At 31.0% G+C, this 15,904-nt stretch overlaps 4 protein-coding genes across 4 annotated transcripts; 3 read left to right on the top strand and 1 right to left on the bottom strand.

The window, feature by feature from the left end:
* Positions 1-499: 499 nt before the first annotated feature.
* LOC107188204 (nuclear speckle splicing regulatory protein 1-like) lies at positions 500-1,896 on the bottom strand. Its single transcript, XM_015576458.1, has 2 exons — positions 1,736-1,896; positions 500-1,622 (listed from the first exon to the last, which is right to left on the bottom strand). The coding sequence occupies exons 1-2, from the start codon at positions 1,759-1,761 to the stop codon at positions 500-502; spliced, it is 1,149 nt and encodes a 382-aa protein (XP_015431944.1). The 5' UTR covers positions 1,762-1,896.
* An 811-nt stretch (positions 1,897-2,707) lies between these two features.
* Positions 2,708-5,121, top strand: LOC107188236 (carboxypeptidase D-like). The gene is made up of 7 exons (XM_015576497.1): positions 2,708-3,280; positions 3,363-3,607; positions 3,702-3,857; positions 4,159-4,334; positions 4,407-4,554; positions 4,673-4,767; positions 5,063-5,121. Exons 1-7 carry the CDS (start codon positions 2,825-2,827, stop codon positions 5,074-5,076), a joined length of 1,290 nt encoding a protein of 429 aa, XP_015431983.1. The 5' UTR covers positions 2,708-2,824; the 3' UTR covers positions 5,077-5,121.
* A 1,387-nt stretch (positions 5,122-6,508) lies between these two features.
* On the top strand, positions 6,509-11,451 carry LOC107188203 (carboxypeptidase D-like). Its single transcript, XM_015576457.1, has 9 exons — positions 6,509-6,652; positions 7,029-7,502; positions 7,748-8,019; positions 8,514-8,688; positions 8,775-9,154; positions 9,240-9,381; positions 9,470-10,952; positions 11,032-11,208; positions 11,312-11,451. The coding sequence occupies exons 1-9, from the start codon at positions 6,509-6,511 to the stop codon at positions 11,449-11,451; spliced, it is 3,387 nt and encodes a 1,128-aa protein (XP_015431943.1).
* A 2,046-nt stretch (positions 11,452-13,497) lies between these two features.
* On the top strand, positions 13,498-15,405 carry LOC107188253 (mesencephalic astrocyte-derived neurotrophic factor homolog). Its single transcript, XM_015576516.1, has 5 exons — positions 13,498-13,678; positions 13,963-14,056; positions 14,141-14,265; positions 14,361-14,502; positions 14,587-15,405. Exons 2-5 carry the CDS (start codon positions 13,975-13,977, stop codon positions 14,760-14,762), a joined length of 525 nt encoding a protein of 174 aa, XP_015432002.1. The 5' UTR covers positions 13,498-13,678; positions 13,963-13,974; the 3' UTR covers positions 14,763-15,405.
* Positions 15,406-15,904: the final 499 nt, after the last annotated feature.

Genomic DNA, 15,904 nt, shown 5'->3' with positions numbered 1-15,904 from the left:
CGATATCGCGTTTACGATACTTTATATAGTCTACTGAATGCAGTCAACTCTTGACTGATACACTCGTTGAAAGAGTTGGGTGTATTGACTCTGAAAAACTATCAAAACCATTATTTTGACTTGCTTGTCGTTTTTTAAAATCAAAATTTTGTATTACACAGTATTTAAAATAGTTCAAAGACTGATAAGAAGTATTTATATTTACACAAGGTTTTAACAGTAGGTACTAATAATCAAGGTGGTAGTCACATGAAGTATAGTAACATCGCACTAGACTATAGAAATGTTCAATTTATAAGATTACAGAAATCCTGTCATATTGATTATACACATCTGTACAGAATGTGTTATATCATTAACACAAATCATTTTCCTGTTACTATTAAGTATTCTACATATTTTTTAATTTGTACATTATGAATACTATAATAAAAGAAATTTATATCCTATACTTTACAGATAATTTGATGGAAAACAAATAACATCTAATTCTATTTCATTATGTAGCAGTAATTCTCATAGATTTTCTCGCATAATATCTCTGTAAAGCTGCTTCAAATACAGGCCCAATTGTCCTCTTCTCCCAAATTTTAGATCTTTCCCTCTTTTCTGCCTCTATTTTTGCTTTTGCCCTGACACTAGATTTGATTGCTTCCTCATCTGTATCATTCTTACTATTTTCTGAGCCATTTTCCTTACTCTTTCTATCTGAACTATCTTTTGTTGCAACTGTATTATTTATTACATTATGTTCAGCATCTTCAGCTTGTTCCTTAAGTTTTTTACTCTCAGGTTCTTCTACATTTTCTATTTCAACGTCTTTATGTTTTTCAGGTGAAAGAACTTTCGTTTTATTTTCTGCTGTTTGTGGAGCCTCAGCATCTGTATCGCTTTCTTCCTCCAACACTCTCCGTCTGTATTGTCTACTCTTTTTGCTTTTTTTATTTGTAATTTGTTCGTTGTTCGATGTAGCTACACCTGTTTCTTTATTTACATGCTGTATCTCTTTATCCGAATTAGGTTTATCTTCATTTGTACTGTTTTTAGTTTGAGCTTCTTCTGGTCCTTTGATTGTCTGTTCATACAAATGTCTATAGAATCCTGACATATCTTGCTGTTTCTTAACATCTCCAATAGCTTCCAGTCTATCCATTCTAGATTCTTCTTCTTCTAGTTTCTTAAATTCTTCTAATTTTGCTCTATAAGCAGAAGTGACAAAACTTTCTTTGTCTGCATACATTTCTCCTTCTTCTTCCCGTTCCTTTTGCACCATTCTTTCTATTCTGTGTTCTTGTTCCCTTTTTCTTCGTTCAGCAGCTTTTAGGAGATTTTGAATATATTTTGGTTTCTTGTTCTCATCCTTTGCTTCTTTTGACTGCGTTTTAGTACGTTCCATATCATCATATACTTCATCATATTGATATATAGTTGGGTCTTCTTTCAAAGCTTTCTGCATATTCAACCTGGTTTGCTTTTTTATTTTATTTTTCTCTTCTTCTGCCTTGAGGGCTTTTTTAACCCAATCAGTGCCATCTTCTTCATCTGAATCATTGTCATCTGCAAATATATTGCTGGTTCTTGGTGTTACAGGTTGTTGTTTTTTCGGTAAAATTAAACCATACCTAAAAGTATTCATAAGAGTTGATGATTTCATTCAAATACGGCATTTTTCTATTCATTAGAGGATTTATAGTTAAATATCGTCGTTCATTATTAATATTTTTCTATAACTTACTGTTTTTCTTCTTTGATGCTAGACATGTTTGTACTAATAATACGTTATTTGAAACGAACGTGCTCGTTTTATTACTTATTAAAATTATGGTACACAAATTTTACACTAATGTTACGTTAAACTATGGTTAAAAGACCATATAAACAAACAATTATAACGTCTGTTTTTGTTACTAGAAATGGTGAATTTGAACGTGTATTGTTTCTCTAGCATCTAACGAATCACATTTTTCAGAGAATAGAGAAACATAGATAACTTGAATTTGATGATAGATTTTAGTTAGATTCGTGACAAAAATATAATTTTGATTCAATTTATTAAACATTTATTCTAAATCATTTGTAGAAGTAATTAAATACTTTATTGATGAATACTTCGACTCGTGATAAATACTAGTTAAAAGGAAATTTCCTTTAGAAAAAATCCTATGAGCAAGCTGACGTTAAAGCTTTTCAGCAATTGCAAAATAGACTCAAAGGAAATAAGACTGAAAAATACGATTATAAGGAAAAAATACCGTATATATCAATATAGGTCTCGTATCTCATTTTAATATAATCTATGGCAAATTATGCGTGAGATAAAAACGGAAAAACTGATCATCATCAATCATCATGATCAGCTTCGTCAGTATCAAAAGTATTATATACTGAGTATAAAATAATATAGATGCAGCACATACACATATGTATGTATATACTATACATATGTGCATCGGTGTTTCATTCAAGTAAATAGTAAATCTATAATTTTTTTAGAACATGTTTAAAGCTATTAAAAATCAAAATCGTTCAAAAACCACCTAATAATAATTTTATAATAATATTATTTTCAATATGAATTATTGTAAAGCATTAAATATGTTTCGCGAAATAAATGTGAAGCCATAGAGAAAGATGATACGTATGTATATATAATCACTTATTGTAACTTGTAACTCCAATCGCTCCTACCCTACTCTGCCCACACACTCGTAGTTGCGGACGTCATCAGTATACTATATCGACATTGTATATATAGACCGCGTAGAATGTCTTGTTGAGGTTTAGAACGGTTTCATTTCATTACCGCCGAAATAATTTCTTCAATATGGTACGGACAGGTGCTACGTGTTGTGTTGTGCTGCTTTGCTTTTTTGTTGGAATTGTATATGGTTTCGCGATAAATTCCGAGCAGAAGTTGGAGGAAAACTTCATTGCTCCACACTACACACATTATGAGGAGCTGAAACAGTTGTACAGTTCCTTGACCGAGAAGTACCCTAATTTGGCGAAAGTGTTCTCCATAGGAAAGTCTGTAGAAGGCAGGGATTTGTTAGTTCTTGAAATTTCTGAAAATGTCAGGGAACGAAAGCTTGGTGAGCCAATGGTGAAGTATGTAGCTAATATGCATGGCGATGAAGCTGTGGGCAGAGAATTGTTGGTTTATCTTGCTCAATATCTCCTGCACAATTATGAAAAAGATGATAGAGTTACAAAGCTAGTGAATAACACTGATATCTTTCTTATGCCATCCATGAATCCTGATGGGTTTGAAAAGTCAGAGGTAACGCATTCGTATTTTATTATAGTTTGCCTTTATAATATGTATTTGAAAGCAAATAATTTGATCTTTTACTTTTTATTAGGAAGGAAAATGTGAATCAAAGAAAGATTTCTTGGGACGTGAAAATGCAAACCATGTTGACTTAAATAGAGACTTCCCAGATCAATTTGATAGGAGAATTAGCCAACTACAGAAAGGTGATAGTATTTTAGACGGACGTCAAAATGAAACAATAGCTGTGATGACATGGATTGCTACAGAGCCATTTGTATTGTCTGGAAATCTTCATGGAGGTGCTGTTGTAGCCAGTTATCCATATGACTCTGGGTAATAATGTATTAAAATTTTTGTACAATTACAAAACTGTGATTTTTTTTGTATTCTATTACAGTAGTTATTCTGTGTAAATATTCTTTCTTAGAATTTCAAGAACTTGCTGTATTGAAAGTAAAAGTCCAGATGATGAACTGTTCAAATATTTAGCTCATGTATATGCAGATAATCATCCACAAATGCATGCAGGCAATGCATGTCCTCCAGAAATTTTCCGAGGTGGTGTTACCAATGGAGCCTATTGGTAAGTGTAAATTTTCCATTTTATAGCTACTGAAAACCAAAATCATAAGCAGTAGAATACAATAGCAATCATCTTAGGATACTTTAGATGAACTGGGAGAAAAAGAATCGCTGACTGCGTGGATACCTTAGTTCGTCAACGCACTCGCCCGCAAAGTGTGAGACCCAGCTTCGACTGCCGGGCTCAGAATACTCTATCGACCAATTATTCTGGATGAGTGCTTTGACCAACTAAGCTACGCGGGCCTTCGACGATTTTTCGTATTTATAAAAAGAATGCTACTCAAATTTATTTGCTTTAGGTACGAAGTTATCGGTGGAATGCAAGATTTCAATTACGCTCGCTCTAATGCATTTGAGATAACATTCGAACTTAGTTGTTGTAAATATCCGAATTCCTCAACAATGCCAGAACATTGGATGTTAAATAAGGAGTCTCTTATAAAGTATCTCGAGCAAGCACATATTGGAGTAAAAGGTGCTTGGACATGTCTGAAATACAATTTGGCACTTGTCAATAATGAGACACTTATTTGTATGTTAATTCTAGGTCTTGTACGAGACACAGATGGTCAGCCAGTAGAAGCGGCTAGTATCATTGTGGATGGAATAGATCATAATATTTCAACCACACATCGTGGAGAATATTGGCGTTTGTTGCTGCCTGGTACTTATCTGATTCATGCAGACGCATGGGGGTAAGTATGCTTGTGTGATAAATCTAACAGTAATATATTAACACAATATTACTACAGTATTAGTTAATTCAAAAGAACACTTTATATGTGTTACATTTCTGTTTTTTTTTAATTACAGGTATCAACCAAGTGAGCCAGTAAATGTTACAGTGGAACCAGGTAAACCAACCATTGTCAACTTCACTTTAAAACAGGATTCCTGCGATGACCAAGGTAATCAAGACATAGATTATCCTCGTATGCTACCACTTCTAAGTCAATATCCTGCACTTTACAAACTAATTCGCTCTTATGAAGATATGAACTACTAATCAGTTTTCGTATAATTAATGATATGAAACTTTATTACATATCTTTCCTTTTTTTCAAATTTATTTTCTGATTCCAGTTTTTTTTCCTTGAAAATACAGATAGTTACAAATTTTTATTTTTTTCTTAACACTTGTTTTTATCATTTTTTCCTCTTTATTATTTGTGTTCTGTTATATGTTCTTATTTTCATTTACAGCACCAATACGATAATATAGCCACAACACATCATTTGATACCTTCTGACATAACCACACATTTTATTATAATTTAAATTTTCGTTATCACAAACAAGTAGAAAAACACACAAGGTATGGAGAAATAATATACATCAAAAGGATAAATTAAATTGAAAATTATTCACTTTTAATATGAATTATTTGTATTACTAAATAATTATAAAAACACACGTACTTCAGTTTTTTTAGCATTTGCATTTTGCTTTTACGTTTTTTGCAATTTTATCTGCAAGAAATTATATGCGATAAGCTAAATATAAAATCTAAGAAGAGCTATTATATCATCATGTACTAAATTTACAACATTGCTAGAAAACTGAACATATCTTTTTCGAACAATAGGAATAGTAGCTATTAATTTTTAAACCATAGATTATTTACAACATGACATTTTACTAAGCCTTTTTGGCATCACCGAATATATAACGAACTGTGATTTCTTTTTTATTTGAATGCTCTCTGATGTATTTTTATATTAACAAGTAATACAGTAAAGAATTAGTTGGAAAAGGAATGTGTGGATACTACGTTTACATACCTATATATATATTTTTTTTATTAAGTATGGTTTTAAATGTTCTAGTAAAAGAATCTCTATTTCAATAAACTTGGAAAACAACCGTACCGGGCAATATTAATTAAATTTAAAAAAAGACAAACGTTTATTTTCGGATTTTTATTTTATATTATTTAAAGAGTGATGCAAAAGTCTATCACATTAGATGATGTAACAGTAATTTCTATGCAATAGTGAAATATGTAAAATTTCTAAACGTTTTTAGTACAAGACACGATATAGGAACATTTACTATGTAATTTTAGTAAGTGTCAAAAGAATGTAAAGCAGTGAGCGATGTTTATGATTGTATCTGTAATTAGCTGTGTAGTATAATATATCTGAACTGAATGTATGATATCTGGAATTAAAAATAAAATATTATATTTGCCTGAAACAGTGAGTTAGTTTTCTTAAATATTTTCCAGCCTTTTCCTATTATTTTTTATCCATTAAATATTACAGTTCTTCTAATTATCATTTTTATTGCTTCTTCTTTTCTTAAGTTTTTATTTTCTCTGTACCTTGTGTTGAAGTTTATGCAAATTTACGTCATAAATATATTATTTTATGTTTACTAACAATTCGTTTTTTAAATTTACTTCTCGATTATGTGAGAAATTCGTCAAAATAAATTTAACTCTACTTTTTATTTCAACATTAATACTTTTTTTATACAGCATGTTGATCTTAGTTTTAATATATATAAATTCTGTTTTCTTTATTATAATATTGCGTTTGTTCCCATATAGGAAAGTTAGAATCACCTAAAGTTGAGGAAATTTTAAGATCTATAGATAAATACGGATTCTTTCATGACACGAAATTTAAACATCATAATTATGCAGAAATGGAGAAATACTTGGATACACTGAACGCAAATTATCCTAATATTACTAGACTTTATAGCATTGGAAAGTCTGTTAAAGGGCGTCACTTATACGTTATGGAAATAACTGAAAATCCGGGGAAACATAGTCCAAATAAACCAGAAGTAAAGTATATAGGAAATATGCATGGAAACGAAGTGGTCGGCAAAGAAATTTTATTACTTTTATTGAGATATCTCTGTGAAAATTATAAAACTGATGAACGAGTTACAAAGATACTTAATAATGTTAGATTACACGTAATGCCAAGTATGAATCCCGATGGCTATGAAATTTCTAAAGAGGGAGATGTATATGGAGCACGTGGAAGAGCGAATGCTAAAGGAGTTGATTTGAACAGAAATTTTCCGGATCAATATGAAACAAATGAAGTATGAATCTTAATTTATTAATTACTGTAATTTCTGATTGTTCAATATGCATATTGTCATATGCAATGTCATGGGGACTTTAATTATTTTACAATTTTATATGTTATAGTATAATAGAGAACAAGAACCTGAAACAAAAGCAGTGATGGATTGGATCGCAAAAATTCCGTTTGTTCTTTCTGCTAATTTACATGGGGGAACTTTAGTAGCAAATTATCCATACGATAATGCACCACAGTATACGCCTAATGCTCCAAATCTAAGTCCGGACAATGATATCTTCAAAGCACTAGCATTGGCATACTCAAATGCTCATCCTCGTATGCACCTTGGAGAACCATGTCCGCCACTTCCCAACGAGCGACCAAATATGCAAAGTGTGCTCGAGGAACGTTTTCCAAACGGAATAACTAATGGAGCTGCTTGGTATTCCGTGAGCGGAGGAATGCAAGATTACAATTATGTTCATAGTAATGATTTTGAGATTACATTAGAAGTTGGGTGCACAAAGTTCCCAAATACAACCGAATTACCAATGTATTGGCTACAAAACAGGGAACCTCTGTTACGTTTTATTGAAATGGTACTTGTGCCTGTATCACTTATTAGGTCGATATCCATAAGAATCACAATTACTGTTTCCTGAATGTTAACTTCAAATTCAGGAACGCGTATCAATACTACTTTGACTGATAAAATTCGTTTAGAGTTTAAAATAATATAAAGAGACACTAAAAAATTCAACGTTTCCTATGTATCGACTTAATACATCTCAATACATGTGTTTGTAATCTATATTGTAACAATTATAAGTGTTATCATTTATAGTCTCGCAAAGGCATCCATGGTATAGTTCGTTCATCTATTGGCAACGTCGTACCTCATGCCAAAATATCTGTAGATGGAATTAAACATCATATTTATGCAGCCGAAGGCGGTGATTATTGGCGACTCTTAGTCCCGGGAAAATACAATGTTACAGCCAGTGCAGTAGGATATGAGTCTCAAACACAAAATGTAATTGTACCTGAGGGAAACAGTATGGGAGAAGGAGAGGAGATACTGGATTTCACGCTAATGCGAGATGATCCTCAACACTGGTACAATCACATATAACTTTTTCTTAATCTTGTTGAGTAGGGAATACTTTATCATTCATAAACATTAAAATTTACAGAACAATGATATTTGTGTGTTTTGAGCATTAAAAAGGATTCTGTTTTATAAGGAATGTTAAGAATTTCGTTTTACAAAGAAATTTAAAAGCCCCAAGAAACATTAAGTAAATACTTTAATACCTCACGAAATGTATGCTGAACTTAATGAAGTAGATTACAACACTAAGTTATTACATATATAAAATATTGATACAATTATTAAAATGCTCTTAATAGAATTATTTTTTATTTGTTATTTTTGAATATTATAAGCGATAGCAGTTTGTTTACTATAAACTTATATTTTAACATTATGTATAAAGATATGCATTGAAAAAAATTTTAATTTAATATTTACATGTATAGTGTAATAGTGTACATATTATATTATATCACGTATAAAAAAAGTATGTCGAAGATGTGAATTCTTATTTCAGGTCATCCGCGTACGATTTTGGGTTAATGGCGAATTTGCAGAAAATTTACTTAAAAAATGCAGAGTTAAGTGCTAGGTTTAGTCAGTTAGAAAATCATCAGCCAAACGTTGCCGAATTTCAAGCTGGAGACTCGTTAATTAGTATGGCTATACATTCTTTAAAGATTACACATGACGTAAGTATTTTTTCACGAATAAAACGTCTCTAAACTTTACATGTTAGAATTTTATAGCATATTTAATGAATACGATGTCTTTATAGATGGGAGCACCAGAAGAAAATAAATTTCATATTGGTTTAATTGGTGGGCTATTTGCCTCTCAACCAGTGGGTAGAGAAATTCTGTTGCGACTAGCTACGCACATCCTTATGGGAAATCAACTTGAAGATCCTCCTATACAGAAAATACTGAATAATTCTGTTTTACATTTCATTCCTGGCGTAGATCCAGGTTTTGATCAAATACTAGATAATCAAGTTTGTAATCCTATAGTGAGAGGGGAAGTTGGCGAGAAACTGTTACAAAAAAGCACTATGAATTCTGATAAGATCTATACAGTTACTAATGCATTTAAAAAACTGCTGGCTAATGAGGAATACGATATAGTAGTTATATTAGGAAGTGGGGCACTTAAAGTTGGGTAATGCAAGATTTAATCTAAATTATTAAATTATTACCTAAATTATTTAAGAAACTACTTTATGTATTTCATATTATTGTTTTAGTTACACGGACAATAATATGAATGCATTTAAAACACTTGCTGTAAATTATGAACATGCAACGAACAAAGGGACATGTAGTATCTTTAATAGTGAAGTTAAAGAAGTGCAAGATTATATTCAAAATGAATATAACATTCCAGTAGTAAGTAATACATGTGGAATGTCGCAGATTTTTAATTATAGTTTGTATATTATACGTATATCGGTACTACGATCTATAATATTTTCAGATGAGTATCAACTTGGCTTGTTGCAAGTATCCACCTGCCGAATCTATTCCAAATATTTGGCGTGAACATTTATTGCCTCTGATGCAGCTTATTCGTAGCCTAACAACTGGTATCAGGGCAGTAGTAACAGGTGTTGATAACATTCCTTTGAGGGAAGCAGTCATTAAGATTGGAACGAAACAGTATGAGGTGTCAAAGAATATGGCTTACTTTAAGATTATTCTCCTTCCTGGTGAATATACATTAACATTCTCCTGTGAGGGGTATATAGAACAATCCGTTAAAGTTCACGTGAAAGATGAAAGTATAAAAGATGTTACTGTTACATTGACAAAACGTCATGTAGATGAAATTGAACATCAAACGAATGATAAAGATTCGGAGCCAAATGTTGTGAACCAAATTTTAACTGATCTAAACAATAAATACTCAGAGTTATCTATTTTACATACTATTGGCAAGTCACAAAAAGGTATTCGAATAATGTGCTTAGAAATTGGAGCTGAAAATAATTACAAACGAATAGGCCGCCCGTCGATTGCCTTTGTAGCTGGTGTTTCCAATGGTGTACACGTAACATCTAAAGTCTTACTACATTTCACTACGTATCTCTTGGACCATTATAGAAAAGATACTAAAGTTACAAATTACTTAGATAAATATACAGTGTACATTGTCCCGGATTTAACCCAAAATCCTAATAACAATCAATCTTGTTCTTCGTTTATTGTGGATGACTTACGATTTCCTATTAATGCTCCATTGTCCAATGCAGCAAGTACAATAATTAGTTGGTTCAGAAAAATGAATCCAATGTTAGCGATAAATTTAAATATTGGTTCTCAACATATTGAAATTCCGTTCGCGGGAAAATACGGAAAAATGTCAGAATATTTATATGAAACCGATGATGATGTTGTATTACAAGATTTAGCGATCACGTACACTAAACACAATGTCTATATGACTTCGAAAGATTCATTTTGCAATCGTGATTTAAATATAAATGCTACTGGTGTTATTCATGCTGGGGAAGGAATTGGTGGGAGAAGAGAACATTCCTTAGTGGATTATCTTTATCTAAATACAAGTACTTTGATGATAGATGCATATATTACCTGTTGTGATACAGATGATTCAAGAAATGTGTGGGAAGATAATAAAGACAGTTTCTTAGCTGTGGTAGGTAAGCTTAATGATGGAGTGAAAGGATATGTTCTTACTAAAAACAACGAACCAATAGAAAATGCCATTTTATCATGCAACAAATCACTGCACCACATTAAAAGTGGAATAAACGGAGCTTACTGGCTTTTACTTCAACCTGGTACTCACACTATAAGTGCCAGAGCACCTGGATATGTTCAGCAAATTAAAGTTTTCGTTACAACGGATGTACATAATATTTCAAATTTAATATTTAAATTAAGATTTAATGACAAGTTCCTGGGAATGCCTAGAATCGTTTTCATCATACTTATAAGTAAGATAATAAATGTTAATGCATATATAATACAATATACTTTTAAGAAACACAGTTCATTAAAGTTATATTTCTTCAGGTAGTATATGCTTCGGAATTATTGCTTGTGCTATGTTCATCTGCGCAAATTGTAAAGCTTCTAAAGAGTTGCAAAAAAACAATCGGAGTGGATATGCGTTTAGTTTACTTAAAGATGGAACAAGCTTTTTTGATGATGATGAGAAGGAAGTTGAAATATTTAGAAGACCAGTGAATGGTAAGTATTATTTTAAGTGAAAAATTATATTTACATTTTCACACGTGAACAATATTAAAAAATATAGGATATATTATATTTTTTTTTCAATCTACACTTTTAGGACATATGCAAGCTAGTGAAGTTACAAAACCATATTTTGATGATGAAAACATGTCTAGTTCTGAGGATGCCAGTGATTTAGAATTTATTAAGCCAGGTCAAGTTCAGTGGGAAGACAAAGCATCAACAGAAACTAGATAGTGTTCTTTACAAATACAAAAATTTTGCATTAGACTTACACTGAAAATTTAGCACTTGAAAGTAAGAAATTGGTTGCCTTCCGTTATCGCATTTATCCATTACTTTAACTTATTTAATATGCGACAAAGTGTCAATAATACCAATGGCTGGCGTGATAATATTGTAGTGATGTAAGTTACGATGCAGCTTCTTTTAAAAGATAGATCTTTGACTAATTACATCCACCCGGTGATAAAAGTTTTCAAATTTAAATTATTTGTTAATCTTTTAGATTTAGATAGATCTAAAAATACACATAGCAAATAATAAAAGAAATCACTCTTTTTATGTACGAAAAATGTACTTAAATGTATTATGAAGATCAACCAGGATATGTATGTATTTAAAAGTCAAACTGAATTTTATTATACAACAAAGAAGGATAGATATGTTTTAAAAAAGTAATTAATATTTTTATATGTGAGGCAGAATTAATATTTAATACGCAAAAATGCAGTATACATTCCAGAGTTTTTTATATGTTATTTACATGTGATTCAAATGCATTTAGTATAACAAACTATTGTAAACTTTGAATTTATAAAACATATCTTTCATGAGCATTGACTGTCATCTTTAAAATGATCATAGTTCTGAATATGTATATTATATATAGTATATAGATATATCTATATACACGTCTATATAAAACTTTAGTGAATATTATTAAAATCTTTTAATGTACTTGTAGACATTTTTACTAATTTTTACCTAAAACTATTTATATTTTCGGTATCAATAAAGAATATTTATTGTAATAATATACGCTACTAGTTTTATTAAGAAAATATGAATAATTCAGTTACTTTGAGTACTTAAATTACTGAAATTTTGTTCTAAATTGTTTCTAATAAAGGAAACGCATATAACAGTGAAAGACTTCATAAAAAGTGATGAATATTACACTTGTAATTAGATGCTTACTTTTAGAAAGTTAGTTTAATTAAAAGAATATTATTTTTCTATTAAATAATGTTTATTGAATGGTTGTGACACATTGTTTAGTAGTATGTATATGTAAACTATGATAATTTTGATGTGACAAAAAATTTGAAACTTGAAATAAAAAGAATGTAAAGCAGCAAAGGTACTGTGTTCGTTGCTTATTACATATGTACTTTCTACATGTATTACTAATATTATAGTCAATGTAGGAACCTGTCATCATTATGGAAACAAAAAGAAATTGGTTCTTCTCTTTTAACAGCTATGTATTTATAAAAAAAAGTATTTATAAAATAATTTCCATATGTATAAATGAACATGTGAGAGCCAGTGAGAGTATGCTCTACCCAGTCAGCCAAATTTGCAAAGTCATGTTTTGTTCAATGCCTGTTATAAAGTTATGGCTACAAGTTTGATGCAAGATTTGCTATAAACAACTTGCGCTGCCTTGCGCGCACATTGGCAGCAACATATGCAGCAAATTGGCTTGCGCAAACCTTGCTCCAGCAGAAATTCCCTGATTTTTTGCATGATCGGTATTTCCGAATTTCAGAACATGAGACACGGAGCGGGGGACCTCTGTGAAGTTAGCCAGGAAATTATGACTTTTTAACGTTTCATTATATCCAATCGATTGGTGGTAGATTGGTGATCATTGGTGGCCTAATTAGAACATTGGTGGTCACGCGTTCTTTTGTAATTAAGTTAATTTTTTTTCTCGCCGGATTCAGTTTTTTAAATGCTCAATCGATGCGTAATCGTTTTCTTGGTCTAATTAGGCCATCAATGACCACCAAACGACCACCAATCGATTGGGTATAATGAAACGTTAAAAAGTTAAAGTTATCCAGCTAACTTCAAAGAGGTCAGCGGGAGTTATTTCAATTGCTAGTTAGAAACAGGTTTAGTAACAGTACGATTTATTGTGTTATGTTGTTAAACGTGATTTAGTCTGTTTTGGTTTTAATTTTTTTTTTATTACTTCGCGGCAACCAATTGCAAAGCAATGTGTGAATGGAGTCATGGCATGTGTGGACCAATCAGAATACGCCAGCTGGGATTCCAGACATTTGACAGTGTCCAACGTGTATAAAACTAAACGTGGGACGAACTGATGTAGTTGCGTTAGGAAATCGTTTGAAATTATAAACGCATGAATTAAAAGTTCCGGTGCGTTTGCATTACAAGTTCCAAGGGATATCTTCTACACGGTGTATAAGTTACTTTATCAGCGCGGCACTGTGTAAGTTGTGTTTCTTTATTATTCTTGGTAACCTAATAATTATAGTAAATATTTAGACGTAAGCATTCTTTTATTAATTAACATTATCTTCACATTTTACGTACATGAACATTTTATAAGTAATTCTGTTTTAAGTTGACGTCAGCTTTAATGTGTTAAATTTTTCAATGATTGTTTAAGATTGCATCATTTTATTATTTTGAAGTTCTAATTTCTGTCAGGGATAATTATTAGACACAGTTTCACGATGTTATATAATGAAAGATTTTTGTTTTTGTTTACAGTACATATTCAAAATGAACAACTCATTGTTAACACTATTTGTTCTTGTTGGAATAATCTACACTGTATCAGCATTAAAAAATGATGAATGTGAAGGTATGTAAATATATATTTTATTAGTTTCTATAACATATTACTTATTTATCGTGATGACTATTCTTGATTTGGTTGTTATTGCAGTGTGTATATCTACTGTGGAGAAGTTTGTTAAAACTTTATCCGATGATGTCAAAAAGGATACCAAAAAGATAGAAGCAGCATTTAAGGAATTTTGTAAAGGCACTAAATCTAAAGAAAACAGATTTGTGAGTATTCATATTCTTGATAGAATGTTAATAATTTACAACTATAGATACAATAAGTTCACATTTATGATGATCTATATTTTTTCTTTTTGTAGTGTTATTACTTGGGTGGCTTAGAAGAATCTGCTACTGGTATTTTAAATGAATTAAGTAAACCTGTATCATGGTCTATGCCTGCAAACAAAGTATGTGAAAAACTAAAGAAGAAAGATGCTCAAATATGTGACTTGAGATTTGGTATGTACATTTCTAATTGTCCTATTGTCTACTGCTTATTGTCAATTGAGTATTTCATTGAATGACAATGCTATCAAATTTCAGAGAAGCAAATTGATGTAAACACAGTTGACTTGAAGAAGCTTAAGGTGCGTGACTTGAAAAAGATTCTAAGTGACTGGGATGAAACATGCGATGGTTGTATAGAAAAGACAGATTTTATTAAGCGGATCGAAGAACTAAAACCTAAATATTCTCGTAGTTCGAAAGCAGAACTCTGAAAAGTGTTCAGTGATGTAGGTAAATTATTATATTAGTGTGGCTAAGCTTTTGGACATTCTTTATTTTACAAAATGAGTAACAGTGTAACGCATATATTCGTAATTGAGTGCATGTGTGATTATCATTTTGTAAAAGTTTTGTTTGGTGAGACTTTTGAGGCCAGATATATGCATTTACGTTTCAGTAAAAAAAAAGATTATTCTCTGATTTATGTAAATTAAGCAATAACTATGGATAAGGGAAAAAACCAAGGAACGTCACACAACAACTTTACTGAGAAAACCAACTCTTTAATACGTTAGCCCATCACTGTTTTTAACCATACACCGAATCTTTAGCCTTATCTTATGTGGACATTTCTACTTCGTAACGCACTGTGAATCAACAGTCCTATAATCCCAATTGTCACGAACGAAATACGTTATATACCGTAAAATCATTAAAAATGGACATTTCCTGTTTTTGTCTCTTATCTCAATTTAGGTATGATTTCAAGAAATTAAGAATACTGAGCAATGAAAATTTGTGAAGGCGGTTGATTTCTTTTTTTATATTGTAGCCATGCTAATAAATGTTGAATATCATAAAAGGTGCTCCGTTTTTAGCGTACCAAATGTTAGACAAATATAAGTAACTCAAATTTATCATACTACAAATTATTTTCATGGTTTTATCATTCATTGCTCTTCCTCGGATATTCTGATACAGTGCGTTTATACATGTATGAATCCTATTTATACCAAATGCAGTGTACGTATATCAACAGATGTGTATATGTGGTGAACTATTAATAATATGTTGTTATATATCTTTATTCCTTCTTTTTCAATACACATAACACTTACAAAGTTCTGTCAACTCTAGAAGCATACAGTCAGGACATTTCTCAATAATTATGTGTAATAATACATTACCTTTTTACATCGGTAAGAACATTTATTCTATCGGTTAACATAGATCATAATATTAGAAGTCTATCGAATGCTCAGTATTATGTATTTATTAACAAACTTGCATTTGCGAGAGCCAGTTTTACTCTATTTCAAAGCTATATGCTTCAAGGCATAGAATATTTTAAGAATAACGTTGACGTTCATTATTGGTAAATGTATCTCTTGTACAATAATGTTATTTTGTGAAG

This window comes from Dufourea novaeangliae, unplaced genomic scaffold, assembly GCF_001272555.1.
Source record: "Dufourea novaeangliae isolate 0120121106 unplaced genomic scaffold, ASM127255v1 scaffold118, whole genome shotgun sequence".
NCBI lineage: Eukaryota > Metazoa > Arthropoda > Insecta > Hymenoptera > Halictidae > Dufourea > Dufourea novaeangliae.
This window is presented reverse-complemented; position numbering and strand designations above follow the sequence as displayed.

Coding starts and splice junctions, on each gene's coding strand:
- LOC107188204 (XM_015576458.1), bottom strand. CDS start 1,761: ATGTCTAGCATCAAAGAAGAAAAACA. Junction 1,623..1,735: donor AGCATCAAAGAAGAAAAACA/GTAAGTTATAGA, acceptor GAATACTTTTAG/GTATGGTTTAATTTTACCGA.
- LOC107188236 (XM_015576497.1), top strand. CDS start 2,825: ATGGTACGGACAGGTGCTACGTGTTGTGTTGTGCTGCTTTGCTTTTTT. Junction 3,858..4,158: donor GTTACCAATGGAGCCTATTG/GTAAGTGTAAAT, acceptor TATTTGCTTTAG/GTACGAAGTTATCGGTGGAA. Junction 4,555..4,672: donor ATTCATGCAGACGCATGGGG/GTAAGTATGCTT, acceptor TTTTAATTACAG/GTATCAACCAAGTGAGCCAG.
- LOC107188203 (XM_015576457.1), top strand. CDS start 6,509: ATGGAGAAATACTTGGATACACTGAACGCAAATTATCCTAATATTACT. Junction 8,689..8,774: donor CTTTAAAGATTACACATGAC/GTAAGTATTTTT, acceptor ATGTCTTTATAG/ATGGGAGCACCAGAAGAAAA. Junction 9,155..9,239: donor AGTGGGGCACTTAAAGTTGG/GTAATGCAAGAT, acceptor TTATTGTTTTAG/TTACACGGACAATAATATGA.
- LOC107188253 (XM_015576516.1), top strand. CDS start 13,975: ATGAACAACTCATTGTTAACACTATTTGTTCTTGTTGGAATAATCTAC. Junction 14,266..14,360: donor AATCTAAAGAAAACAGATTT/GTGAGTATTCAT, acceptor TTCTTTTTGTAG/TGTTATTACTTGGGTGGCTT. Junction 14,503..14,586: donor AATATGTGACTTGAGATTTG/GTATGTACATTT, acceptor ATCAAATTTCAG/AGAAGCAAATTGATGTAAAC.